The 27,985-nt window shown below is 40.7% G+C and overlaps 3 protein-coding genes and 1 long non-coding RNA gene across 8 annotated transcripts; 3 read left to right on the top strand and 1 right to left on the bottom strand.

Moving 5' to 3' along the window:
- Window positions 1–4: 4 nt before the first annotated feature.
- On the top strand, window positions 5–3,618 carry SELENOK (selenoprotein K). Of its 2 annotated transcripts, XM_064432556.1 has the most exons (5): window positions 7–149; window positions 688–778; window positions 1,500–1,580; window positions 2,171–2,263; window positions 3,341–3,618. In XM_064432556.1, the coding sequence occupies exons 1-5, from the start codon at window positions 131–133 to the stop codon at window positions 3,342–3,344; spliced, it is 288 nt and encodes a 95-aa protein (XP_064288626.1). In that variant the 5' UTR covers window positions 7–130; the 3' UTR covers window positions 3,345–3,618. The 2 variants fall into 2 exon arrangements, with proteins under 2 accessions (XP_064288627.1, XP_064288626.1); XM_064432557.1 differs by lacking the exon at window positions 3,341–3,618 and having other exon boundaries at window positions 5–149; window positions 2,171–2,267.
- On the bottom strand, window positions 1,293–18,435 carry LOC135307948 (uncharacterized). Of its 2 annotated transcripts, XR_010368512.1 has the most exons (5): window positions 18,283–18,435; window positions 17,462–17,536; window positions 13,531–13,634; window positions 9,802–9,861; window positions 1,293–3,203 (listed from the first exon to the last, which is right to left on the bottom strand). It is a non-coding gene; the product is annotated as an uncharacterized LOC135307948 (long non-coding RNA). The 2 variants fall into 2 exon arrangements; XR_010368513.1 differs by lacking the exons at window positions 17,462–17,536; window positions 18,283–18,435 and adding an exon at window positions 14,937–15,155.
- ACTR8 (actin related protein 8) lies at window positions 4,608–13,111 on the top strand. 2 transcript variants are annotated; one of them, XM_064432551.1, is made up of 13 exons: window positions 4,608–4,809; window positions 4,977–5,147; window positions 5,935–6,045; window positions 6,305–6,409; window positions 7,058–7,231; window positions 7,769–7,862; window positions 8,667–8,799; window positions 9,134–9,287; window positions 9,807–9,902; window positions 10,473–10,613; window positions 11,024–11,288; window positions 11,585–11,748; window positions 12,418–13,111. In XM_064432551.1, the coding sequence occupies exons 1-13, from the start codon at window positions 4,687–4,689 to the stop codon at window positions 12,559–12,561; spliced, it is 1,875 nt and encodes a 624-aa protein (XP_064288621.1). In that variant the 5' UTR covers window positions 4,608–4,686; the 3' UTR covers window positions 12,562–13,111. The 2 variants fall into 2 exon arrangements, with proteins under 2 accessions (XP_064288621.1, XP_064288622.1); XM_064432552.1 differs by lacking the exons at window positions 4,608–4,809; window positions 4,977–5,147 and adding an exon at window positions 5,244–5,393.
- On the top strand, window positions 15,156–27,974 carry CHDH (choline dehydrogenase). Of its 2 annotated transcripts, XM_064432554.1 has the most exons (9): window positions 15,156–15,307; window positions 15,391–15,521; window positions 18,942–19,738; window positions 20,184–20,335; window positions 23,052–23,181; window positions 23,864–23,998; window positions 25,128–25,270; window positions 26,052–26,154; window positions 26,734–27,974. In XM_064432554.1, exons 3-9 carry the CDS (start codon window positions 18,994–18,996, stop codon window positions 27,150–27,152), a joined length of 1,827 nt encoding a protein of 608 aa, XP_064288624.1. In that variant the 5' UTR covers window positions 15,156–15,307; window positions 15,391–15,521; window positions 18,942–18,993; the 3' UTR covers window positions 27,153–27,974. The 2 variants fall into 2 exon arrangements, with proteins under 2 accessions (XP_064288624.1, XP_064288625.1); XM_064432555.1 differs by lacking the exons at window positions 15,156–15,307; window positions 15,391–15,521 and adding an exon at window positions 16,228–16,428.
- The last annotated feature ends 11 nt before the right edge of the window (window positions 27,975–27,985 follow it).

The following is a 27,985-nucleotide window of genomic DNA, read 5'->3' as shown; positions in this document are numbered from 1 at the left end:
ACAGGGACCCCAGCGTCCCCACGGCCCCGCGGCCGCTCCTCCGCGGGCGCCGCCGTCACCGCCCGCTGCCCATGCGCGCGGCGGCCGCGCAGGCGCAGGAGCGGGGCCGGGGCCGGGCCGGCGGGCAGCCATGGTGTACATCTCGAACGGTGAGGGGCCGGGGCTCCGGGGCAGCCGCGCTGTGTGTCTGCGGCGGTGAGGGACCGGGCCGGGGGCTGGCACCGACCGGGGGCAGCGGGGCTGCGCTGCGCGGAGCGCCGCCCCCAGCGGCGCCGCTGCCGGGACAGCCGGGCAGGGTCTGGCAGCTGCCGGTGTCGCGTCACCCCGCGCTGCCCTGGGGCCCAGCCTGGCCTGCTGCTAAAGCGGATCTGGGGACTCTGACGAGTCCAAGTGCGTGCTGCCGACACCGGGAGTGTCACAGGCGGCGCTTTAACCGCTTACGGGGAATCGGACTCCGCGCTGGTACTTTCTGTAGGTTTTCTGGACGTGGAGCCCGTGTGGCCGTGCTGACCCCTTTAGCTCAAGTACTTGGGCAGTAACCGGCAGAAAATGAAACTCGCTGCCATGACGCGCAGTTTCACCGTGCCAGCTGCAAGCTCTGGACTTAGCAGATCTGGTTTTGTTAATGTCCTGTGCAGTGTCACACACTGAACGTCACTGGATGTCTTGTATCTGGATATGTTACAGGACAAGTTTTGGAAAACCAGAGTCGGGCTCCCTGGAGGTTGTCATCTATAACAGATTTCTTCTGGTCAATAGCAGATTTTGTGGTCCTGTTGTAAGTACAAGTTCATTCTTTTGGTGAACTTCATTTTAGATTTAACATAGGTGGAAGTTACACAATGCTATCAGTAACACAACAATAAAAATATTTTATTTACTCTCTAGCATTCCATATGTATAAATGCTTTACTACAACTATGTGGTTGTGTTTATTAAGCACAGTATACTTAACAAAAAGTGCATGAGAAGTGACTATAACTTACTGGCAGTTCAAATGAGTTGTCTTAAATTTAATCTATTTTGATACTGCAGAAATTAAATATTAACTGTTGTTAAAAAGCATCACTAGCTGATCAAATAATTAAGCTGTTTGGAGAATTTTTACTGGTGACAATAGATTCTGACTATGTCACAGTAATCACACAGTAAACACAAATTTGGATCAAAGCTAGTTAACAAACAGAAAGTTCATGTGATATATTCAACAGTTCTTAGCGATTTCAGTTATAAGTTTATACTTTATGCATTTCTTGCATATTACTAAGAAAACTAGATTTTATAGTTTAAGCTTCACTGTGATTTGGAATTATTTAAGGTTTTATTTCATATATAGGAAACAATTTGCCAAGATTTAAACAACAGTGATCATGAGGAGATACACTGTTCATTCCTAAACACTACTTACTGTTTTTCAGGCCATTTCTTATCTTCCAGTCAACATATTCAAAAACTATATCTAGCTATCAATTCACCTAACCATTGTTTTCATTTTTCAGTTTCCAGAGCATTATTCAACCAGATTTAAGAAGAAGAGGCTACACATCTTCCTCCTATTCAGGATACCATGATGGAAGAGGGTATTTTTTTCATATTCACACAGTTTTTTTCCTCTGTCTTGGTGAAGTGACATGAATCTGAGGAGATTACAGTTGCGATTTGCATTGAATTGGGTTGTGCAGGAAGGCTAAAGTGGTTATCTGCACTATTGTTGGTAACAATACACAGCTCTGGACAGCTGCAATAGCAGTACAGACAGACTAACATCTCTGAAAATATTTTTAAAGCCTGCCTAGGAGACAAGATACATCTTTGTTAAAATTCTTATTTTCTTAGATATATTTGTACTCAGCATTTGACTTGCATTAGTGCAGTCATTTCTTGTATTACATTACCTAAAGCAAAACACTGTTACAGGGGTGCAATTTCTATGAACACTGCAGCCTAAGTGTTGTGTAGAACTGTGTAAAAGCATCAGTGATCTGTGGCCTTCTCACATCACACAGCAGTGGAAACAGGAGAGGATTTTTGTGATAATGGGGTTTTCTTACAGCTTTCCAGGTGAAACTCAGCTTTTTCAGAGGTTCAGGCTTTCTCACTACTGACATTTAGAGACAGTGTTATTGTGTTTCTTGTTGAAAAGTTTAATGTAAAATTCCTTTCTTTCCAGGCCTCCAGCAAATCCTCGCCGTCGGATGGGCCGAATAAATCACTGGGGGGGAGGCCCCAGTCCACCCCCAATGGCTGGAGGTGGATGAGGAAGGTAATTCCAAATCTGCTGCATCCTGCTTTGAAGGGTTTGGGGTTTTTTTAATAGCAGTGTTAATTCAGGGTAAAGGTAGAATGGAGAGCTTTGTCTTCCTGCTGCAGAAGTTACCAAAACAGGAAAATAATCAAAATTATTCAACAATAAAAGAAATAAAGATACTTCCAGTAAAGGGGAGAAAAAGCAGGGGGAAGGGATGTTAAAAAGGATTTTGGTTTAGGAATGCTGGGCTTTCAGTTTTAATTGCACAGAAATTGATAGACAAAGTGTGGCAAAGATTTTTGAGCACAGCTGTTATTTATAGCTTCTCATCTTTTTTGGCTGCTGATTTAAAAAGCAGATTGTTAGAAAATGATGCTTTGTTTGCATTTCTAATAGTTATATGACGTGATGGGTTTTGGTTAAAGTTGGTATTTCTTAAGAGAAATGAAAGAAAAATATAAAGTTGTTACAAGACAGTAAAAATGGGTTTTTTTCCCCCATTACAATGCCACAGCCATACCAACCTTGAATTCCAGCAAAGCGTAAAAATCAGAATTGCTTAGAAATAGAGGTAAAAGAAGTTTTAAATTTCTTACAGCTCCTGATATTTAATTCTGTTTAATAATTAGTTTAGCTGCTGGGAGTTACAGCTGACACTGAGTGTATTTACAGTATGGTTTAATTTACTTTAAGACTTAAGTAAACAATCTTTGTTTTTCATCAGTCACTCCCATTGTTACTATAATAAAAGTTACAAGGAAAAACAACCCATGCAGGTGGTTATTACCTGTAAACCTTGTAGGAAAAAGTTCATATACCAGGAAACTGACACCAGTATTTCAGTCCACTGGAACAAGGATAAGCTTCTTCCAAGTGGGAGAAAAGCCCTGGGACGTTGTGGTTTTCTTGCAAAGACCATGGAGATGGCTTTTGGGTAATCACAGCTATGTGTAACCTGCTCAGAAATAGTTAGCAAGTCTTTAGCACATCTCATTTAGCTAAATTAAAAGCAATATTATTTTAAATTTTCTAGTTAATTTCATCTCACAAGAAAGGCCTTTGTAAATGTACTGTTACTGCTTTGTCTTTTAGGTAAACGCCTGCTGAAGAGGCAGGCACAAGCATACACATCAGCCACATGAAAAGAGTTTAGTGGTGGACCAAATGGGGATGTGTATGCCTGACTGGAAACTGTTCTGTGATAGAAGCAGATCAATGACGTTGTACTGGGAACTCCTTGCTCAAGGATCCGGTGTAACTGAACCACAGTTTCATTAAATACATGTTTACTGTCTAAAGTCTTTGTATAGTTTCTGAACATTTTACTGTAGTTGCAAAGTTATAAGTAAATTATATTTGGCTTGTCACAAGGCTGATTTTCTCATCATTTTTAAAAACTGAAAAAATCTGAAGCACAATAAGCCTTCTTATATATATAAATACATATTTATAGTTGATAGAGGTGGTCCCTCAAAAGTCAAAGGAGCACTTCCTAAGAGCATTTCTACTTACTCTTTCAGAACAAACACTCCGTACTTTGTTGATTTTCCTTCTATTAATGATACTCTAAAAGCATTTCAAAAATGTTAACAAATTATTTCGTTTTACAGCCCTTGCTTTACTAAGGTCCATAATGGTGTTTATAACAGAAACACCCCTTGAAAGAACTTCATTCTCCCCTATAAACTTACTGAAACGAGTAAAAATATTTACTGTACAAATTTTGAGGTTTTTTACAATAAAATTAGGTGTTGCTATTATTACATGAAGAAAAAAAAGGTCAACTCAAATATTGAAGGCTATCCCAGAGTAGTTATTTTCTTTCAAATAGTAACTATCTTTTATCTGATGTACCCCTTTTCAGGATGGGAGTTTCTCATTGTTCTTGCACTGAATGTATTCTTTAACAGTCCTTAGCAGGACATTAATCAACAATGCCCTCAATTAACAAGTCACTCCCGCAGATACCACGCCTACTTAACACAAAATTCCTCTGTTTTAGGCTGTGCAACAGCAGTTTTCAGTCTTTAAAAAACACATCTGCCCCAGCTCCAGTGAAACACCCTCTCTGCAGTTTATAAAGGAGCTCGCTGCCCACAAACAGGGAGGCTGCAGCTTACCACGTACACCAGCCTTTGTACAGAGTATTTTAAGCTCCAGCAGTACCAGCCCGGCTGAGAGCGTTTGGCTGCTGCTCCACCGGACCCGCGGCGGGGCTGCTCCCCAGGCTCCCCGTGCCGCCGCGGGGCTCCTCAGCGCCGGGGCGGGAGCCCCGCACTCCGCTCCAAGCGGAGCCATCCCAGCAGCGCCCGGGAGCCGCCGCGGCCGCGCCGGTACCTGCCGAGGGGCGGGGCCGGGCCAGGGCCCGCCCGCTTCCGCCCCGCGCCGGGCTCGGCGCCGCTCGGGGCCGGCAGACGCGGCTTCCGCCCGGCCGGAGCATGACCCAGGCGGAGAAAGGCGAGGCGGAGAACGGCAAGGACAAGGAGCGCGACCGGGAACGCGAGCAGCGCGGCGTGAAGCGGCCCATCGTCCCCGCCGCCGTGCCCGAGTCGCTGCAGGAGGTGAGGCCCGGAGCGGCGGCTGCCGGGCGCTGCTCCCTCCCCGCTGGGGCGGGCCCGGCCCGGGCTCGGCCTTTTAAAGGCCTGCGGAGGGGGTGTGGAAGCGCCGGGAGGGCTCCAGGTGGTCCTGGGGGCTCGATCTGACTCCGTGCTCGTTGTGCTGCTTTCAGCAAATACAGAGCAACTTCATCGTGGTGATCCACCCCGGCTCGACCACCCTGCGGCTCGGGCGGGCCACGGACACGCTGCCCGCGGGCATCCCGCACGTGATCGCGCGGCGGCACAAGCAGCCGGGCCAGGCGGCCTACAGGGACAGCTGGCTCCTCAGGGACGGCCTCAATGTGAGCGCGGCCCCGCCTCGCCGAAACCCGCGTCTCCATCGCCTGCTCTGGGGCGGTTTGGTTTCTGGTGTAGTGCATATGTGCCTTTCATCCTTCGTGGTTTTCCAGAGGAGAATACATCTCGTGTCAAACTTTTTTTTCACCCTTATAAGGACTGTAGATGTCACCTACTGAAGTCACTAGGCTTGGACCAGTCTATTTGATTTGTTTGCAATGAGCTAGACCTAAAGAATTAACAGGATGAGGGTTGTACATGTTGATTTCCCTGGTACCACACTTAGTATTTCTTCTGGTGGAATGCCAGCTGTAGGATTAGAATCAGACTTCTCCGTTTGTGAATGTGTTGGTTACTGGTTAGTGACTTGGGTAACACAGCAAGTCATTTTAGTCCAGCCTGGTCAAAAGACATATGTAATAAGCTTACTTGTAGTCTGAATCTGTAAGAATCAAACTAACCTCTCTAATATTAGACCTCACCATTAAATAATGATCTGTTTAAACATTTTTGCTCCTATTTCATATGTCTGTAGTTAAGTAGATAATGGCCTGAGCACATCACTAGAGATGAAGTCCAGCAGCCACTAAAAAGTTAAAAGATTCAAGCTGACTTGAATAGGTGTTGGGATCTCTAATATAAAAAATAGTTTCTTTTAAAATAAGCATAAGTCTGTTTTAGATTGTACAAACATCTGTCCTTTCTACTGTCTATCTAAATTTAATAAGAAATTATTTCATTGTTTCCTAATAGCTTCAGTCTAAATATTGCATATTTGGGGTTTTTCCTTAGAAACCTGAAAGTACTGAGCAGAGACAAAATGGCCTTAAAATGGTGGACCAAGCAATATGGTCCAAAAAGATGTCAAACGGAGCGAGGCGCATACCGGTGTCACCTGATCAGGTAACTCATTCTTTAGGTCTTATTAAATTGTTCATTCATACAGTCCTTGGGTGAGATGCTGTGCTTCAGGACAAGAATAGATACCCTTCCTAGACCAAATATGGGTGTTATTCTGCTACCTAACTGAAAACATGAGAAAATTAAGATGATAAGTGATTCCTCAAGGGCTGGGTTCAAAGGGATATTTCATTTTTCTTCCATGCATAAAAAGTGACCGGTGAAATATTTATCAACAGGATTTGGTTTGGTTACATTTCAGGCCAGGTCATACAACAGACAGATGAGGCCTGCCATTTTGGATCACAGCTCTGGGGCCAAGTGGACAAACACATCAAATCATCCTGAATTTTTGGTAGGAGAAGAGGTAAGATTGATTTTCCTGCTGAATGAGGCTTTGTGTGTTTTAATGCAGCCATTGATCAGTTGCAGTCTGCTATAAGTTAGTATGTACTGAAAGATGTGTAAAGCTAACCAAGCAAAACTGAGAAACTGTACTGTGGAGTAACTGAGTAATTTTTATCATTCAGCAAGACAAGAGGGTTCCCCCATTTGCTTAACAAGTGTCTTGGATCCCTTGCTGCTATAAATCAGGGTTTTTGCAGGGAGTAGGTGAGAACTTTACCCATATGGCATAATTCAGAGAAAAAGAAAGAAACTGATAAAAGTATCACTACATGGAATTGCTGCTGAATAACTTGATATTTGTGGGCTTCAAAGTATTTAAACTATTTTAGTTTCTAATATGAGCTAGTAGAAAAATACAGCTTTATATTCACTAGATGTCTGTGGATAAGAACATTCAAACAATTTAGACTATGTATTTGCTGAATTTTTATTCTAATGGTTAATCAAGCCCTGTTGCAAAGAAATCCGCTGTATTGCTGTTACATCAGTCTGAGCTCTGCAGTGTCTTGTGTGTGCTTCTGAAATACTTTTCTTCCCACTTGTTACTCATTTTGTTAGTAATTTTTTTGGGAAAAGCAATGTCCAGAATGCAATCTCTCATTTTCAGGCCCTGTATGTTAATCCATTGGATTCTTACAACATCCATTGGCCCATTAGAAGGGGGCAGCTGAATCTCCACGCAGGACCTGGTGGCTCCCTCACTGCAGTACTGGCAGATCTGGAAGTTATATGGTCACATGCAATACAAAAGTACCTGGAAATACCTCTGAAAGACCTAAAGGTGAGCTGTGAACAGCACATTTATGTGGTGGGGGCTGTATCCACTTCTCTAAATGTTACTGTAAAACAGAAGCAACTTGCTGGTATTTGTAGCCTCTTACTGGTGGTTTCCTTAGTTTCCTTCTTTCTGCTGGTGAGCTGGGTTCCCAGGACTCCATCTGGAATTTTGTCCATGTCTTTAAGACAAAAGCTGTTGATAGAACCTCTAACAAGGATGTTTAGAAATCCCATGATAGACATTTCACAGTTTTAGTCTTTGTTTTTTTTGGGGTTTTTTTTGTTGACTGTAAAGGAGGCACCTGGGGAAGGGCTGCCTAATACTTGTGTAATTACTTATCCTTGCTAAGTAGGTATTTGTTTCATGCCTGGTGTACTTTTAAACATTTTAATGGCTATGGACTCTTGGCACTTACTTAGAACATATTTTTTAAAGTATTAAAAACTTTCCCCTTTCCTAAAATTTTGATTTTTTTTTTAAATAAGTTGTATATCAGTGTTTATTCGAGAGCTGGCTTTAATTTACTGTTCTTGTCTTCAGTACTACAGATGCATTTTACTAATTCCAGACATCTATAATAAACAACACGTGAAAGAACTGGTAAATATGATCCTAATGAAGATGGGCTTCTCAGGTAAAAACCATAGTGAAGGAAGTACTTGCATGAATTAGTAAGATTTTTTTTTTCTTTTAAGGCACATTTTTGCACATCAGTCCCAGGTTAGCTAGGACTAGCACCCTCATCTTTTGCCAATCACATAACTGCTGTCTCTTCTAAAGGGGTAAAATGGGGGTTTTTTGAAAAATATTGAAACAAGTTTTTTTGTTTGCTGTTATGCATTCCAGCTGTGGGCTTCTCATTCAGCTGGGGTAAAAGTAGCAGCAGTCTGATTTCTTAAATATTTCTAGAATACATGACTGCCTAGAAGGACAGACTGGAATCTCTGGTACTTCCCAGGTTTAAGTATGGGCTTGTGACACAAATGTGCTCTGTAAAGGTGGATTGTAGGGAAAAAAGAGGGTCAAATTGGGCCTTATTTCATAACTACTTAAAGACCATATCTGAAATGCTAATAATAATGCTACTTGATTAAAACCAGAAAAAAAATTAGAAAAATATTGCATGTACATCTGGTAGCCAAGACCCTGCACTACCAGATTGAAAAAATACTTGCAATTTGGAGACAATACCTTTAATCTTGTAGAAAAAGGATCATTTGACCCTGCTCTTAGCTTCTTTTCAGGACTTTTAAAGCCTTATTCAACAAAAAAAATCTCGTAAGTACGCCCCACCCCACCTTCATTAAATATACAGGCTTTCAGGGGAGAGTCAGGCTATTTGTAGCTTTTTAAAAAACATTAAAATGTCCTTTAAATGTCAGCAACATGACTGAAATGTTTGGCATAAATTTAATATGATTTTTTCTTGTGTTGCTAGGAATTATTGTACACCAGGAGTCTGTCTGTGCTACCTTTGGAAGTGGTTTAAGCAGCGCATGCATTGTGGATGTGGGAGATCAGAAGACAAGTGTTTGCTGTGTAGAAGATGGTGTTTCCCATCGCAACACCAGGTACCTTAGAGCGTGCAGAATTGTTATAATCATGGACTTACTTGCTTACCAAAGATTTGACTTCTAAAAGGAGACAAAATTTGTAGAAATATAGGCGTTTTCTTACTCTGAGGCATTTAACAGGGACAACTGTTGAAATATGAACCTTAAAGAATTATCTTTAAAAGAAGTAAACAGGCAGAACTGATCAGAACTAATACTGCGTTCTGTAAACTCTGTGGAAGTCATGATTCCAACGTGGCTAAAATCTTCCTAGCAGTCCTCTCACTATTGCTGCAGTCAGCCAGTATTTCAGTAACTACATAAAAAGATCTTTTTCTTCTCTGTGCTTTAGGCTGTGCCTTGCATATGGAGGATCTGATGTGTCAAGGTGTTTTTATTGGCTTATGCAACGAGCAGGATTCCCATACAGGGACTGCCAGTTAACTAATAAATTGGATTGCCTGCTGCTTCAGCATCTAAAGGAGACATTTTGTCATCTAGATCAGGTGAGAAGGGGCAAATCGTGTGTTAGCCAAGTAATTTTTTTCCTTTTACAGAGTGTTACTCTGGGGAGCCTTTTATTGAGTCCAAGTCAATTGTAAATATTTCACTCAGGAGAATAATGGCAAAAGCTGTAGAAACTTTAGACTTGAAATATTTATAACCTGGTTTATTTTTCCTCTAACTGAAAGGAATCCTAACCCTTAGAAAGATAATTTCTTTGTTTTTCTTGCTGAAAGAAGCTGATAATAATTGCATACTTGCTGGTTTTCAACTTCAGTTCTGTAAGATCTGCTAGCAGGTCTCTTCTTCCTGCAAAACCCTCATTGTAAAGGCTTAAGCATGTAGAAAGCTGTCTGGCACATCATACTACATGGAAAGGACTTTTAAAAACTCAAGAATAGCTAAATAAAATCCATAGTTAGGAGAGAGTTTTGTTACTTTTTGTTGTTTTCTATAGTTAAATGCAGCTTGATAGATATAAAAGATTTTTTTGTTGTTGTTTCCATTGTTTCTTACCTTAGGATATTTCTGGATTGCAAGATCATGAGTTCCAAATCCGGCATCCGGATTCTCCAGCTTTATTGTACCAGTTCCGGTTAGGGGATGAGAAATTACAGGTGATTTTTAAATTAAATTACAAACGTAATGAGCATTCAGACTCAGAGCCTCAATTTGTATCAGTCCAGTGCTACTAAGCCCATGTGATTTAAGGATTGTTCTTAAACTGCTTGTAGATAAAATTAATTCCTATTAATTTTTAATTTATTTAATTAATTTAGACTGGGCCTACTGCAGCACTGGTGGATGCAGAAGACTTTCTAAGTAGCTTTAGCCACAATGGTTGTTGCTTCATCTAAATGTGATAATTATCCTTCAAGTGCAAAGCATTAATGTTAACTTTGCAAGTTTTTCAGCTTACCATTGAATTTTCTGATTTTGTAACAAATTACAATTGAGTACTTGTTTATCACACAATGCTAAATCTCTAAAGAGACTTGTGTAATTGTTGGGATATTTTTTAATTATAAAAAACAGAAGGCACTTTAGTATTTCACAAACTACCTGGAAAAAAAACACCTCTATTTAATTTTGAATAGTGAGAAAAATAGAACGAGACTTTTCTTTTCTCTGTAGTAAAGGCCATAGGAAGGAATACTGTAGTAAAACCATGCCAAATCTCTCTTCAGGCACCCATGGCTCTGTTTTATCCAGCAACTTTTGGAATTGTTGGACAAAAAATGACAATTTTGCAGCACAGGTCACAAGGTGATCCTGAGGATCCTCATGATGAACATTATCTGCTGGCCACACAAAGTAAGCAGGAGCAGGTGTGTGATTGCTGGTTTTATTTTTCATTAACTGTCATTTAATTGGGGAATAAAATGAGGACTCATTAGCTCATCTCAGAAACCAGTTTGTTACCTTGGTCAGAAGTATTAAAGAATAAATTTAAAGTTAAGTAGTTACAGATGCCTAAACAATTCTTTAATTAGAAGTGTGCATTTTTAAAGTCTAAGAAGGGATCCCTCTATTATGGGATTGAGCAATCTGATGGGGTTCAAAATAAGCCCTTATTTAGAACATGAGGATTAAAATGAAAATCAGATGAGGCAATAATGCAGGGCTTAACCTTGCTGGCCAAAAAGGTGAAGGGAAGTACAGTGGTGCTTAGTTAAGTCTTTGTACTGTTCTGTAACCTGCTGTGACCTTTTTACATTTTTGTTTTCTCATTTTTAAGTCTGCAAAAGCTACAGCTGACAGAAAATCTATGTCAAAGCCTGGTGCATTTGAGGGAGAATTGAGAGGCCAATCCTCAGACATTTCAGAGAGGATCTACCCCCAAGAAGTGGAGCTGGGCTCTTCCCAGGGTGACTGTATGATACCTGGCAATGATTCAGAGGAACCTTTAAGTGCACACATGTCCAGGAAAACTGCTATTTCTCAGTTTGAAGGGAAAGCCCTGGGCCTGGACAAAGCCATCCTTCATAGTATCGACTGCTGTGGTAAGAATTACATTTGTATGAGTCTGTGAAATAGACCTCAGGGTGGATTTATGTAACTCCTGTATTTCATCAAAGAAAGATGTGTCCCTAGGTTTTATCATCTGGAGAGTAGCTACACTGTTTCTTATGCTTGCATCTTTGTTGATGTTTGTTGAGCTATGTGTCCAAGGAATAGAAGAAGAATTTTAAAATCAAACATCACTTTCTATCTGGTTTGATTTGCACTAAATTAATTGTAATACAGGCCATACTAACTTCAAAAAACAGATATATTTCTATATATTCATTCATTCCAGCATCTGATGATACAAAAAAGAAGATGTACAGCTCCATCTTAGTAGTGGGAGGAGGCCTTATGTTTCATAAAGCTCAAGAGTTTCTTCAACACCGAATTCTCAACAAAATGCCACCTTCCTTCAGAAGAGTTGTTGAAAATGTTGAGGTCATCACAAGGCCTAAGGTAACTGTTAACTGATGGCTAAGTAGTTAGTAAACTATGATTGCTTTAAATCTTTGAAAGGTTAAAAGAAAAAAATTCTTTTAAAATCCCAGAGTAGTTGAAGATCTGAGATTTAAGGGAGCTTTAGCCTATGACATAGCACTGGCTAGTTAGAGACAGGGCCTTAGAGGCACAGCAAGAGTGGGACTGGTACAGATCACTGAAGTGTCTATTAGCTCAAGGCCCTGTTCTTAAAGAAGCAGTTAGTACTGGCCCATGCAGGAAACATGTCTCCTCAGCAAGAAATTGTGATTTTTAAAATTTTTTTAGTATTACAAAGATAATAGAAAAACAGGCATTGAGATTAATTTTCATTTGGCATTAATCAGGCAAAACTTGTAAATATACTTCCACCTATTTCAGAGCCTCCATTACTGAAGGCAAGATTTTCGTTATGTGCTTAGAAAGCATCTTAAAACAAAAAGTGACTTCTCAAAGCATCTTGAATATCAATTCAATTCAGTTTTTATCTCACTACTTTTTCCTGAATAATACTGTAAAACTTATCTCTTCCCCTACCCCACCAGATTCTAACTAACTAGTGAATAGTGTTGGAAAAATAAGATACAGCTTTGGAGAACGATGCCAAATGAGAGCAATGACTGTGTGCAATCTGTGTTCTGAATTTAGGATATGGATCCACGTTTGATTGCCTGGAAAGGAGGGGCAGTTTTGGCCTGTCTGGACACCACTCAGGAGCTGTGGATCTACCAGAGGGAGTGGCAGCGCTTTGGGGTCAGGATGTTGCGGGAGCGAGCTGCCTTTGTGTGGTAATGGAGGGGCTTACAGAGGAGCCTCTAGGAACTTCACTGAAGATTCAATGCCATTTTTTTTCCCAGTGCACATGAATTGATCTTCTGCTGATGCATATTTTTTGTATTTTATTAACTTCAACTGAGATTTTTCTCGATTTGTTGTAAAAAACCAAAAGACTTACTGAATTCATTTGACTTCAGCTACCCTTTGTCTTTTAAATTGTATGCATTGAATTCTGCATACAGAGTAGCACTATCATCTCCAGAGTAACTGTATTTATATTATACAGGTAATGTATATTAAAATTGCACAATGTAGGAACTTAAGGTATGAAATATTACCTGAGGGATGTTAAGCCAAGATTCATTCCAGAAACATGTACACAGAAGCAGCAGCTGAAGAGTGCAGCTGTGGGTTTAATTGTGATTGTTACTCTAATGTTACCAGGAGATGAGGTTGTTATATAAGTGATCATTAGGGTAAAAGTGAAATGAAGAACTAAAACTACAGTCACTGTTTGTATTTTACTTATGTAATAAATTATTTTATTCAGTGGAAACACAAAGAATTTGGAAGTGGAATATTTTTTTCTTGCCCTGTACTTATCATCAAAACCTCTTTGTTTTTCATTATCTATTGTAGAGTCCACTTTTTTCCTTATTTTACAAAAATCAATATATGTACCCAAAAGACCTAGCTGCAATTTTATACAACCAGCACAGCTTCCAGTTCATTCCACCTGAGGGCAGTGAGGCTGCACTCCTCAACCACCCTGCAACACCAACCAAAGCTGGTTTGGTTGGGCAGCTGCCTTCAAAACCACAGGACTGGTTTGAACTGAAATGCTGGAGCTTCCTGAACAAACTTGAGAGTGTTCCTACTGCAATAATGCCTAAAAGGCAGTCTCTTTTATATGACCTTAGCTAAAAGGATGCTTGCAGCAAAACTCAAGAGAATACAAAAGCTCAAGAAGGTGAGAGCTCTTACCTCTGTGTGAGATGGCACGAGCTGCCCCAGCAATGAGACAGTCACAAGCAGAGCAGCAAGGAGAAATCACTCACATCCTCCAACTGATTTCATTGTGAGGAGCTCTAAAAGAGAAAATCAATTGAAATCAAGTCTCTAAAAGCTATCAGTTATCATAGTAATACTAATATATGGTATGTATGCATTTGTTTATGTGTATTTTAATAGAATTTAGAGAAAAAGCACACAGATTTACTGAAATTATCATTTCCAATGTACATACATAGAAAGTGTACTAAAAAGCAATGCAAAATGATTCATCATCTATTTTGGAGTTGTTGATTACCTAATTTACTTAATTTTCTTCCCTACTTTGAAACAAGCAAGGCATATCAGTCTGAGTCTGCTCCCTGCCAATTCCTCCCATGTTACTGGAATGTATTTCCCCCTGAAACCTGAGGTGTCATCATCTCCTCTTGTCCTTTTTGGTTAGAGTTTTACCCTGAGCAAAAGCTACAAAATAACAAACTCCTGAGGTGTAGCATTACTCTAATAAGCATAAAATTTAAGAGGAGGAAGGTGAAAGGCAAAATTGGCCAATGCCACCATATATAAAGTCACCTAAGATCAAAATCATCTGCATCTTGACAGGATTTTAACATTCAAACCAAATATAACCAAAACATTTCTTTTTTCCCGAATTTTTGCAAACATCCCAGGGAAAATCTGCTGAAAATACCTGATAAATGTTGCAACAGGAAACAATTAGTAGTTTCAGCTTAGTTTGCAGTAAATACTGACTTGAGAATGATAAATGTTCAAGTATCCGTGCATTACAAAAACAGCACATTCACCTGCACAGAATTCTCAAAATTTCTGTTTAAAGGCCTTGTGTATGATTCAGTTGGTAACAAAGATAGGAGATATCATCACCAATTTCTAGTCTGCAAACCCATGAAATACTGGACAGGACCCCTTATAATGAAGTGGAAACTATTTTTTCACATTCCAAACAATGAACTTAGAATTTTGTGCTCTACATCTACCCCTACTTAACTGCCGAAATTGCTCTGTTACTTCAGGAAACTTCTATACTCTTATACATATTTAGTGCATGTTTTCTATAGACTTTTTATTTGCTTACACAGCATTGAAAGTGTACAAAATTTTTTCAACACTGCAAACACACATCTTGGTTTCAAGAATTCTTAATCACTGCAAAAATTAAAGACCAAGTACACATTTACTCATAGTTCCACGGGGAACAATTATTCTTTCCCATTAATGAATAATTATTCAGAAGTTTGGAATGTGGTGCTTGAATGTGAATAACCAATCACCCAGAGACTGTCCATTATCTACTTATCTGATTAAGAACAAAAACATGAACAAGTAATTAAGCTAGAAAATTATTAATGGTGCAATACATTCTGAGAAGAGTGGTGAGGAAGGACGTGGAAAAAACCCAGCATCTACACGTAACATCAAAGATACTGCAGCAGAAATCATTGTCCTCAGATGATGTCAGGAAAAAGTACAAGATGTCACAATAATCTTGGTTTGTCTTCATTATATCAGCTTTGTTCTGCCATGAGCATTCTGAAAGGGTAAACAGGACTCCCGGGTTTACCCTCCCAGAGTGGCGCTGCCTCTTCACACAATTCCAATCCCTGGCCAGTTCTCAGGGACTTTTTAGATACTGTCATTACCAGCACATTTTAAACCAGTTTCGTCTATAATGAACATGCACTACATTCGCATATACTGAAGATATTCAGAGGACAAAGACAATAGAGAAGTAACTTATCTGAGTTATATTGTGGAATTCTGCCTACCCAGTGGGAAACTGTTCAGAATTATGATTGAACTCTCACTTTTCAGTGATACAGCCAAACCCAAAATCGTCACTGCTGAGGTAACAAATCCGTCAACACAGGCAGGCCCGGCGGGACGGCGCGTTTGCTGCTCTCACTTCTAACCCGGACTTTCTGCTGGGAACACGCATTGCACAGGTAAGCATGGCAATGACAGCCCTCAGCTGCAAGTTCCAGCTCAACTTTCACGGGCTGCCTTCGAGCACTGCGCCCAGCGCTCGTCCATACAGAGACACCTCCCGTCACCGCCGGGACCGAGCAGGCACGGGCACGGAGCTGGGACACCGGGGGGTGCATCCCCAGCCGCGATGCAACTCCCAATGCTCCCACTGGAAAGCATTTTCGAAGCCGAGGTTGGGGGAAACTTTTTTTCCGCCCCGCTAAGAGTGGGGTGAAAAAGTTGCAGCTCTCCGCGGAGGAGCGGGGTGGGGTCGCCTCAGCGGGGCTGGGTCTGCCCCGCGCCCTAGAGCTCCGCGGCGGAGCTGGCAGCCCTGTCCCGGGGGAACCTGGTGGAGCTGGCAGCCCTGTCTTGGAGGAACCTGGCAGAGCTGGCAGCCCCGTCCTGGGGGAACCTGGCAGCCCCGTCCCGGCGGGGCAGCGCAGCCTCCCGGGGACTCCGGCGGGATGGGCGAGGCCGAGGACTTCGCCCGCTGCCCCCTTTCAGCTCCGGCGAAGCCGCTCTCGCACAGCCTGCCCAGCGGCCAAAGGCTGCGTTCCGGGGGGAAGTCCCAGCCGCGCTCCTGCCCTGCCGCCCCGCGGACTCTCCCCTCGCAGCCCACAGGGGCCCCGCACTCCCAGGGACCACCCCGCGCTCCGCCCGCCGGCCTGGGCGGCGGCTGCCGAGGGTCGGCGGCAGCCCCCACACGCGAGCGGCCTCCCCGGCCTGGGCTGGGACAGACGCGGCCTGTGGGTGCCCCGTCCTGCGGAGGGGACCGGACAGACCCATCTCCCTCCTGCTCGGGCGGCCGGGCGGGAGCGGTCCCGGTCCGGTTCGGGAGCCCCGGAGCCCACAGACACGCTTGTGCACACAGGAGGAAGCGGCGAGGTAAGTCGGCTTGGAACATTTTCAGCCCTGGAAATGAAACTCACCGCAATGTTTTTGAAAGTGAATGAACTTTCTCCCTAGCAGGAAGGAAGGGAAAGTTAGCCCAAAACATTCTGCGGCAGATACATTTAAAACTGTTACACTGCCTGCAGCAGGGCAAAACAAACAAAAAGCAAGATCTGCTTTAGCCTGAGGAGCTCTTTTTCCTGCCTTTTCACAGTCAGGCCTGACAGCATTTGTTGGTAACATGAAGAGTTAACGTCCTGACCCATTGCTCTGCTACGTTATATGTTGTCTGTCCTGTGGACATCTCCGGGAGATGTCCATCTGCCAAAGAGAATATTCTTGTTACTCCTTTGTCAACGGAACAGGCAGTAAGTGTTTCAGGCACTCTCCTTTTTTTTTTTCAGGATCAGTTTAGAAGAAATGGGGTAGGACAATGCTCATGCAAAGGGACCACTGAAAGAGAGTGGATGTGAATCAATATGGCAAAAAGAATTGTGCATTGAAACTAGTCTTTTACTCCATTGAAACTAGTGTTTTAATCCGTTCAATTAAAACATGTGTGCTAGATTTATATTAAATCAGACTGACTTAATTTGTGACCTCTGCACTTCAGAACTCAAAAGCACCAAGGTTTGTGAATCATCTACACACCGACTGTCAAAGTCACTTGACTGTTATGGCCAGGACACTGCTGACTGACTTCACTCCCAGCTCTCTTTACAAGACAAAAGTTCTCTCAAGTGTTATTCTGCCAGTCCTGTTCCATTTGAAGTAAAACAACAACAAAATGCAGAGAAAACCGCGATAACATTTAGAAGAGTTGGCTACAAAACTATAGTTCCCTACTGGGACAGAGTGTCTTTCCCAGGTTATCAGGGCCCAGGCCCATGTTCTACCAACCCCCTCACCAATTTGGTGCTCCTGGATCAATAAAGTCCTGTGGCTGACCAGTTCTGCAGGTTAAACACAGGTATTGCAAAACCATAACCCTCTTCCTCACAACCGAAACAAGTAAAAATCTCTCTACCTTTGCATCCTCTGCTGCATCACAAGAAGCTGATAAACCTTTTTCTTCAAGAAAGACTCCTTTAATAGACTTCACCTGCAAAGAAAAAAATAAAAAAGCCTGACCCGTCCCCATCTTCAGCTGGGAACAATTTCAAGTTATCCATGTGAGGAGAATCAGCTGTGTGAACTTCAGCCTCAGACATATCCCCTGCATATTTTCTTTTTTCCTTTACAGAACAAATTGTTATGCATGGTTGGTTGTTCATTCACAAGTTTTGGGGTTTGTACAGCCCCAAACAAGTTTATTACAAGTTTTCTGAAGAAAAGTTGTAGAGTTATGCTTCTTCCAATCTGTTTCCCAAGAATAAAGGAGCATACTTTTGCAAATGAATGTGTATAAAATTGTAATTGTACATGGAAAATTTTAACATTTAGCAGCAATTTACACCTAATTTTGTTACAGAGGATTCAGTGTATTTCAGGAGAATTCTTGCTTATCTCAGCTGGGCAGTGCTGGAAGAGATAAGTGTAATGGACTCTGGATAAGTTGCTGTCTCTAGAATACAGGACAACAGCTTAGACAGAAGTCATGGGCCAGGGAGAAGTGTTATTTACAGTCCAAGGACACCCCATTTCACTAATTGTGTAGGCCAAAAGGAATGGTTTCAGGGGGAGGGACCAGGAGAAACCCTTCAGGCTGGCCAGCAGGATCAGTACCTGTGACACACAGAAAATCTGGCACTGAGTCCCTGTGCCCAAACCAGCACAACTCAGAGCTAAACCTGTGGTACTTCCAAGGTTCACAGGCTTCTCTGAAAGTAAAAAACTTGCCATTCTTACTCATCCTAAGGATCTGGTGGCATTAGATTGTACTCTTGCAGGATCTGGGTTTAGTAGCAAGGTAGAAAGGCGCAGATGGACAGATCTTGCCTTTCCCTGTGTTAGGAGACACTGCTGCAAATCCAGAAGTTTTCACCATAGGGATAGCTGGAAATGAGTTTGTTACACATTTGTTTTGTGGAGACACTCTGGCAGAATGTGCAGTGATTTCCATTGTGAATTGTCTTGTGTCACACACTCGCTGTCACAGACTCACAGGGAAGTTTTTCAAATTGCTGTTGTTCTTAAATTCTTGCCTATTAGAGGTGGTTAAAGAGAGACTACAAGGAATGCAAAAGTTTCCTCCTCTTCTGGGTTTGGCAAATACTTGAAAATGTACCTCTGTCTCAGGAACCAGAAGCAAATCAAAATCAGACTCCATATAATATAGGATAGTGCATTTGACTGCTGCATAGACTGCACTAAAAGAAGAATAAGACTAAATAATAATAATTAATGAATAATATTGAATAAATAATAATAATACCTCTTTATTGCCATTGTTGTTAACTTTTTGGGTAGTCATATGGGTAAAGTATACCATTGTCATGTGAAAATGACTGACATTTTAGAGGTAGCAATGCTTCCATTTTAATTAGTATCTTTGGGGTTTTTTCTAGGGTATACCACTGGATTTTATCAGAAATTCTGCAAGAGTGACTATCAATAAAGATGTCATATTTAACAAAAGGATTTAAATGTCCCAGTCCTGTGATGTGCAAAGTAGCAGGAAGCCTGTTTAAAGCACGCACGTTAAAGAACGCGTTCGGCATCAACGAACAATTCAAAATTTCACGTGCCTCATCCCAGCTGAGCTCTGAAAAGACAAACTCTTATGATTACATCATTGTGGGAGCTGGCTCAGCAGGCTGTGTGCTGGCCAACAGGCTGACAGAAGACCCGCAGAGCACTGTGCTGCTTTTGGAAGCGGGCCCCAAGGACACCCTGCTGGGCAGCATAAGGCTGATGTGGAAGATCCACATGCCTGCTGCCTTAACCTACAACCTGTGCGATGAGAAATACAACTGGTACTACCACACCACTCCGCAGAGGCACATGGAGGGCCGGGTGATGTACTGGCCCCGGGGCAGGGTGTGGGGCGGCTCCTCCTCTCTCAATGCCATGGTCTACATCCGCGGGCACGCCGAGGACTACAACCGCTGGAGCAGGGAGGGGGCTCTGGGCTGGGACTATGAGCACTGCCTGCCCTATTTTAAGAAGGCACAGACACACGAACTGGGGCCGGATCAGTACAGAGGGGGGAATGGCCCCCTGCACGTGTCAAGAGGGAAAAAGAAGCATCCTCTCCATCAGGCGTTCCTGGAGGCTGCCCAGCAAGCCGGGTATCCCTTCACAGATGACATGAATGGCTACCAGCAGGAAGGCTTTGGCTGGATGGACATGACTATACACCAAGGTAAACCAGCAAGGGGTCCTCGAGTAATGTCTGTTTCTGACCCAGAAATAATGTTGAAATATGGACATGCAATCTGCACTGAATGCCATTTGAGTGTTTAGGTTATTACCCAGCTGTGGCACTCTGCATTTACACCCTATGCGTTTCTCAGCAGCTTGCTATCTGTACAGTGAAGTACTGTATACTTTATTGCAAGTTGCAATGGTGGAAAAGTCCTGATCCACAGTTAAATTATGTCATTGTGAAATTTGTTACGTTAAAATAGTATCTTCAACTGTTATATCAAATCAGATTTGCTTTGAACTCTATAAATTCTATGAAGACTTCCCTTCTTCATAGAGGGGAAGTCTTCATAGAATTTATAGGCATCCTGGTGGTTATTGGCCAAAATCTGAAGCATACTGAGCATGACTGTTTTGATGTTTAATGTAAATATACATTGTAGGTCAAAGATGGAGCACAGCTAGTGCTTATCTTCGCCCAGCCATATCACGCCCAAATTTCTCAGTTGCAGAGAAGACACTTGTAACAAAAATCTTGTTCCAAGGAACAAAATGCATTGGTATTGAGTATGTGAAAAATGGGCAGAGGAAAAAGGTAAGAGATTTTCAATTTTCAGTATGAGAGGTATGAATCAAAGCTAAATTATATATTTTTAAAAAAACTTCTGTTAAAAATATTCTCTTTTTTTAGAAGTTAGGTTGTTTCTTACAATATATGATTCCTTGTCAGTTATTTTACAGTAGATGATATTCCAGTTGTATTGATTTAGAGATTAACTTCATAATCACATTTCCATCTCCCAGTGCTGAGGGAACAGGCCATAACTTGATGTTTCACAGAGTGTTGTGTAAGACTGGAGCCTGTGGTGCAACCGTGCCCTGTCCCAGCACATTGACCAGAGTGCTGCAATGGGGATGTTTCTGAAAAACAATTCTGGTGGAGGAAAATCTGTAAAAGCCAGATACTGAAATGTGAATGGCTCAAGGGATAAATGACAAATCTTGCCTTATGCTTGGCTGTGGAATGAATATTTCTCAGTTTCAGTCCAACCCCAGTGAAAATATGATTGTGACTCTGGATAATTTGCTTGTATTATCAATTGACTTTCAATCCATTGACTTCTGTAGGACCCAAACCATCCTCACTTCCCTTAACAGCTGATTATGGATTATTCTGTAACCAGGATATTGACTGAAAGGGGTTTGTATGTTAATAACCTAAGATATTTGGTCACAAAGGACTATAAAACAATTACAAAGTGCAATAATAATATCCTAGAGAGAGCTGAGTACAGATCTTGGTGGTTTGAGTTCAGTAACCCTTATAAAACTCAGCAGACAAGTTCTGTGACTGAGCACCTGCCAGAAGTTAAAATGCAGTATAAATAATCTGTTCTTTGATTTTCTAAAGCACAGATCAAATCTGCTGCTTTCTAACTGGATTGCAAATGATAATCATTTTACCAATATGAAACAAAAGTTGCAGAACCTTTAACTGAATTTATAAGCTATTAAATTTCTGTGAAAACAGTACCTCTATTTGCTGTTCTTGTACCATCATCAAGATCAATTTTGTTGAAGAAAGTCTTGAAAACACAATTACACATGATCAAAGACTTTCTGAATACTGGATCATTTAATTGCAAAATTCTTTGATTCCTGTGAATTTTCACACATAATAAGCATGAATTCTATGTAGTGAAAAATATATGTTTATATCATGTATTGTACAAAATACACCTTCAAAGTATTTCCCTTCCTTCTTTCCCTCTCCCCTCCCTCCTCCAGCATCAAAACTGCATGATTAGTATCTGCTTTTACTTTCTGGAAAATTTTATACCTGTCAGGATGGAAGAACTAATAATTTTATTGCATTATGACCATCAAGATGAAGCAATTGACTACATTAAAGTGTTTTTGTTTTTACAGTCTATTTTAGATATAATCTATTTTACATCAGTCATCAGCAAAATGAAAAGATCACCAAACCTGATTCAAAAGTTATTCAGGATGTATTCACCAGCCAGTGACTTGTTATTTGTCTAACACTGAAGTCCTAGAGGTCTCCCAGGACTCCAGTAAAAGTAGGAAAGGTAGACTGAACATTCCTGGAGTTTTTAAGTTCAGAACCAAGCAGAAAAGTGTATTTACACTTAATATTTCATATAGAGGATGAAAATGTTTTAATGTATTATAGACTAACTCAAACTAAAGTGTATCAAAGTCACTTTTTCCTCTTAGCATGTTAGCTGTGACATTATGGAAAACTTTGTGTGGGCTAAGAATAACTACAGTGCTGACTTGCAGGGGGCTTAGACTGAGCAAGCATCATTTGAGTGTTGCTCTGAACAAGCTGGTACCAGTTCTGTGTGTACCATAGAAAATGTAAATAAGTTAAATAAATTTGTATAACATGCAAAATACAACTCTAAATATTGATTCAACTTTCTCTGATACAGTGTTTATTAGTCTTAACATACTAATGATTGCCCAGAGCAAAGCAGTAACAAATAAAAGGTAACAGCACTGGCCATCTGTAGACCATATTGGATAAATAGTGTGAAAATGCTTTTTATTATTATTACACTTGGATGTTACTGTAGCAACATTTTGCCGTTTTTCTGTATAGCTCAGGTGTCATTGAAAAAGGACAGGATTCCAAATTAGTATGCATTCCTTGTTAATCTGTTAAAACTGCCAGTTAAAGGAAAAGGAATAATTTAGCAGCCTGTGTCATGGCCAGCTCAGGGCTCAGACCAAACCATTTGATGAAAAGACTGTCAGCAAAACCAAATTCAATCTATACCTGCTACTATTTTATCAGTAGTGCTTTAGTAAATGGTGAGGGGGGGCTTTTGAGGACTACCACAAGCTAAGAAATCAAACCTTAGCCTTGGCTGAATTAAAAAAAAAAAAGCTCCTGAGAATTTTTGAGCTACCATGTCTGTGAATTCCAGATCTTCCTTAGGAGTTCCAGTTTTAATTTATAAAGGGTTACTGAAAATGGCAGAGAAGCGTAACCACAGGTGCTGTTCCCCTGGCAAGCAGGACAGGAGCTGAATGTTTCTGTGCCATACAGTTTGAATGGATTGTAAAGATGGGAATAAATACAGGAATGATCAAAGCAAAAGCTTGATTGCTTCTCTCTGTGGAAAATTCTGACAAGACAGGAATACATTTAAATGAGGAAAATGAGAGGGAAGGGTGTCTAATCTGGATCAGAACAGCATATCCAAGCAGCAGCCCCTGATGTTGCTTGCATTCAGCTCAGGCATTATAATCTTAGGGCTTTTGTGCTCATTTCCTTTTAGGTTTCTGCCAATAAGGAAGTTATTTTAAGTGCAGGTGCCATTAATTCTCCCCAGCTGCTTATGTTGTCTGGAATTGGAAATGCAGATGATCTAAAAAAACTGGGGATTCCTGTTGTTTGCCATCTTCCTGGTAATTTTTTTTCTTTCTTCTTTCATCTTCCTGTGGATGCAATTGAATGACCATTAAATCAAATTAATCGCGAAATAGTTTTCTTTATGTCAGGTTGTGTAGACTGAGACACATGTTGAAAACATGTTCATTACAAATCAGTGGAAAGATGTATTGATTTTATACAAATCAGTGGAAACATGCATTGATTTTACAAATAAGCAACAAACTCCTACTGTTTCTTCACCCCATTTGACAGTGAAAAATGCCTTTCTGAAGGCATATTTTTATAATTAAGTAGCACACTTGTCATTATTAGTTTTGATCCACTACACATGGTGTAAACTCCCACTGTCATAAATATTCAAATAGAGAAGAAATAACATGAACTTTTCCTTAAAGCTAAAGTTAGCACAGTATTTAGAAGCAGTGGCAATTTTAGAACAGCTGCTAGATCTGCCATTTAACTTTCTATTTTCATTCTAATTATGCTATGTTTATGTAAAACCTTATTCTGACATGAGCAAAAGGCTGATGTGACTCATGGCCTTGGTCTGTGTCACCACTGCCCCTGTAAGAGCTTGGTTTAATTCCCACTTAAGACGTTCTCTGCTTGAAACATGGTGGATAATCTTTCTGTATGAAATAACTGGGTTTTTTTCCTTTCACTTTCTTCTCCTTCCCCCCTTTCTACCCCCTGCAGGAGTAGGCCAGAACCTGCAAGATCATTTAGAAGTGTATGTCCAGCAAAAGTGCACCAAACCTATTACTCTGTATAGTGCACAAAAGCCACTGAACATGGTGAGGATTGGCCTCGAATGGCTTTGGAAATTTACAGGTATGAAGCAAAGTATGCAATCATTCTACCACTGACTGATTGAGAATCATGACAGCCTTTTATCCATGAGTTTTATAGGTTGGGAGCCTTAATATATAGTCCTTTTTATGCTCTGAGAAATAAATAGAATTTGAAAATGGATTTGAACTATTTATTTTCTCCTATACCAGAATATTTTGAAGTTTTTATATCTTAGGTAATGAAGGAGGTTATTACACACCACTTTTAACTTTCCTGTATCTGATGCAAAGAAAAATTCTACATTTAAAAATCAGTGCTACTAAGAAAAGCTACTGCAAAAAAGATGGAGAAAATATTCTATTTTAAATCAGTGTGATGTCAATAAAAACATATTGTTGAGCTGACTTCTGTATAACTGTCTTAAAAGAATTTATTTGCTGTTCTGATCAGAATCCTTTTGCCCTGCAAGTAAATGTGAATTGACTTTCCTCAGAATGACACATGAATTTTACAGTACCTCAATCATAAGTTGTACCTTAAAAAGAGTCTGTAAACATAATCCTTGATGGCAGTCAAATAGCTTGGCCAAAGTTGAGCTCTACATCACTTGCTGAATTATGTTATTATTTGGCAACTTATTCTGGGTATACGTGGCTTTTTAACATGCAAGTAAATATTGAGAGCTAACTAACAGTTTTAAACAGAAATGAAAATAACATAAAGCACATTGCAGGGCTTTCATCTTTCCCTTCAGGGCAGGCACTGTGGATGGCTCTGCCTGTTCCATGTGACTGATGGGATAACTGGAGTGCACATCACGGAGTGAGCAGTGCAGGAATATCAGGATATGCAGCCAGCTCCCTCTACACCTCTTAGGATCCAAATCTGCTTCTGGAGTCAGAGCCTTGACAGGATAACTGTAACATCCCATTCTCAGATCAGGGGGATTTCCAAAGTTATGCATATTTGCATTTATCTAGGGATTAAAAAGCAGATGAAAGTGGTGCACAGTGCCTAAACTACAAGCTTTTCATAATGGATTTGCATTCCTTGCGACTGATGCACTACCAATTATTCATGGTAGTGCATCTACAGGTTAAAAACAAGTGGACTTGTTGCTCTGTGGAGGTATTTTAATGGCATCTTCTCCCTCCTTTTCACTCCCTAGGTGAGGGAGCCACGTCTCACCTGGAATCTGGTGGTTTCATCCGGAGTGAACCAGGGGTTCCTTACCCCGACATTCAGTTCCACTTTCTTCCCTCCCAGGTGATTGACCACGGGCGGGTTGCTTCCACAATGGAAGCTTACCAGGTGAGTAGAAGAGAATGTTCCAGTAAGACTTTGTAGCCATTAGCAAGGTTTATGCTCCATTATAAACGTTGATAATTTGGCTATATACTGAAAAATACTGTGTTCAGTATAATATGCAATAGACTGCTTAACCTCCTTCACTGGGGAAAAAACACAGCCTTCTTATTTGATAGCGCCATCAAACTTATGTTAGTTTTTGTCTCTCGGAAAGAAGGCAAGTATTGAATTAAGTATTCACTCTACTGAAGTGCCCTAGTGCTGTGGGTTAGGAACACTTTTGTTCCACTGCAGTTTAGACAAAGGTTTAATGAAAGTATATGGAAACACTCATTTACTCACTGGCACAAATCCAAGCCCTTTTTTAGACTATCATCTTGAGTTTTGGAACTCTGAGTGCTAATTCTGGAGAACTGTCACTGAATGTACATGCTTTTCCTTGCTAGTCTGTTTTCTTCAGAGATACAATAATCTGGTCCAGTTGCTGATTGTATTAGAGTGCTCTGATAGTACTAAATTGGAATAGTTATATTTTAAATTAAAAGAACAGCTGTGAGTTGATGTGACAGGCATATTTGCTCCCTGCAATGCAATTACATATTTACAAAATAAATTATATAAAATGGAAAAATGTTCAGTGGTATTTTCCACTATCTCTGGTTAATGTTTATATTTGCTGAATTTGTAAAGTCTGTCTAAATTGCAAAAAAAAAAAAAAAAAATTAAAAAACCAGCCATGCTGAATTTGGAAGTAGACCTGGTGGGATTGTGTCGGGTGTTGCAGGTCCATGTGGGACCCATGAGGAGCACAAGTGTGGGCTGGCTGAAGCTGAAGAGTTCAGACCCAAACGACCACCCCATCATTGAGCCCAACTACCTGTCAACAGGTAATTGCAGCCTCTCCTTGCTCTGTCAGCTTATTTACTGCCTGCTTCAGTAGCTGATTTTTGTACCTACTCAACACCAGTTCAGAAGTGCTGGTTGGTACATTGTTAATTATTTCTCATTTATAAAAGTCAACTAGTATGGAAAGAGGTGATTGTGCAACCACTGTGTAAACTAGAAAGAATTTTCTGTTGGGGATGAAGTCAGAATTCTCAGTATCTGCTGTGTCTTGCTGTTTGTTTTGTCATCACCTCTGCTTGTGAAGGAATAATTTCTTTTGCTGCTTTGTGCTCAGACTATTTTTCTTTTCCTAGACAGTGGGCACAGAAAGATAAAGTGAAATTCCTCACAGTTCACATCTTTCCTTTTGGGCTTGTGCAATATAAGCAACAATTTTGTTCACACTGGATGTAAATCTGTGACTTTGAAAAATATTCTGCTTTATCGTGGCTTTCAGCAAGAAGTGAGAGACTTTCCTTCCAGCTTTTTTCCCCACAATTCTTGCTTTTTCTGTTTTACATTCTGTGTATACTGGTAAATTAAATGTGTACTTACAATTTTCTTATTTTCTCTCTATACAGAAAGAGACGTTTGGGAATTCCGCCAGTGTGTCAAGTTGACCAGAGAGATCTTTGCTCAGAAAGCTTTTGAAAAATTTCGTGGGCCTGAAATTCAACCAGGAAATCATGTTCAGTCTGACAAAGAAATAGATGCTTTCATAAGGCAGAAGGCTGATAGTGCTTATCACCCCTCCTGCACCTGTAAAATGGGTCAGCCTTCAGACAGCACCGCTGTAGTGGATCCCCAGACAAAAGTAATTGGGGTTGAAAACTTGAGAGTAGTTGATGCTTCAATAATGCCCAGTGTTGTCACTGGAAACTTGAATGCCCCAACTATCATGATAGCAGAGAAAGCTGCAGATATAATTAAGGGCCTCCCATCACTTCAGGAGAAAAATGTTCCTGTATATAAGCCCAAGACCTTGGAAACACAGAGATAAATAAGTATTCTTATCCTTTCATATAATTTGCTATTTAGGCTTTCATCCTTATGTTGGCATCTCATACTGAATGTGCCAACGTGATAAATATAATGAAAAACAACATATCCTATTAAAGTAACTATTAATTTGAATAATTTCTTTTGTATTAGACTACCTACTGTTTTTTTTTTAATCAGCTGGCTTCAGTTCCTTTTTTAGAATCATAGAATATGCTGAGTTTCATGGGACCAATCAGGATCATTAAGTCCAATTCCTGGCCCTGTGCAGAACACTCCAAGAATCACAAATTTAATTAAATATTACCTTCTGTGGTATATTCAAATATTCTTTTGAAGAAAAGCTGTTTCTAAATGACAAGGTTGTACACATCAGCCAGAAATACCATGTGACTGCATGAGGAATGGAAGAGATTAATGTGGGCTATTTTGAAATTATTATGTTATTTGAAGAATTTTAATTGCTATTAGAATGTTACCCAGGAAAATAGCTAGTCAGTAATCACCACATCCTGCAGAGAATGGTCAAACAAATGTAAGCACTTATGTAATTTCAAATTCAAGAGCTGAAATAGTTTGTATCAGAATTCATAGGAAAGGGAGGAACCTGCACGTGCTCAGAGTTTGTCAAACGTGACAAACATTTCCTTTATGAAAGGAATGCACAGTTTACAAATCCCACTCAAAGTTAGATTTCACTAAGCTCAGCAGCCTCTAACTGTAGATCATTCAGGAAGAAGATATACAGTGTATTTATCAGAACTTATTTTTCTAAAAATGCAGAACTGGAGTTGAAATTTATTAAAATCTACTGGAAAATTGATATTTCTTTTG

Source organism: Passer domesticus, chromosome 9 (genome assembly GCF_036417665.1).
Source record: "Passer domesticus isolate bPasDom1 chromosome 9, bPasDom1.hap1, whole genome shotgun sequence".
Taxonomy (NCBI): domain Eukaryota; kingdom Metazoa; phylum Chordata; class Aves; order Passeriformes; family Passeridae; genus Passer; species Passer domesticus.
Note: the sequence above shows the minus strand (reverse complement) of the source record. Positions and strands in the feature narration are given on the sequence as shown.

Excerpts from the sequence above, each read along its gene's own strand:
- ACTR8 (XM_064432551.1), top strand. The coding sequence starts at position 4,687 with ATGACCCAGGCGGAGAAAGGCGAGGCGGAGAACGGCAAGGACAAGGAG. Across the intron at positions 5,148-5,934 it reads TCCTCAGGGACGGCCTCAAT|AAACCTGAAAGTACTGAGCA; the intron begins GTGAGCGCGGCC and ends GTTTTTCCTTAG. Across the intron at positions 9,288-9,806 it reads CATTTTGTCATCTAGATCAG|GATATTTCTGGATTGCAAGA; the intron begins GTGAGAAGGGGC and ends TTCTTACCTTAG.
- CHDH (XM_064432554.1), top strand. The coding sequence starts at position 18,994 with ATGTCATATTTAACAAAAGGATTTAAATGTCCCAGTCCTGTGATGTGC. Across the intron at positions 20,336-23,051 it reads AAAATGGGCAGAGGAAAAAG|GTTTCTGCCAATAAGGAAGT; the intron begins GTAAGAGATTTT and ends ATTTCCTTTTAG. Across the intron at positions 23,999-25,127 it reads ATGGCTTTGGAAATTTACAG|GTGAGGGAGCCACGTCTCAC; the intron begins GTATGAAGCAAA and ends TTCACTCCCTAG.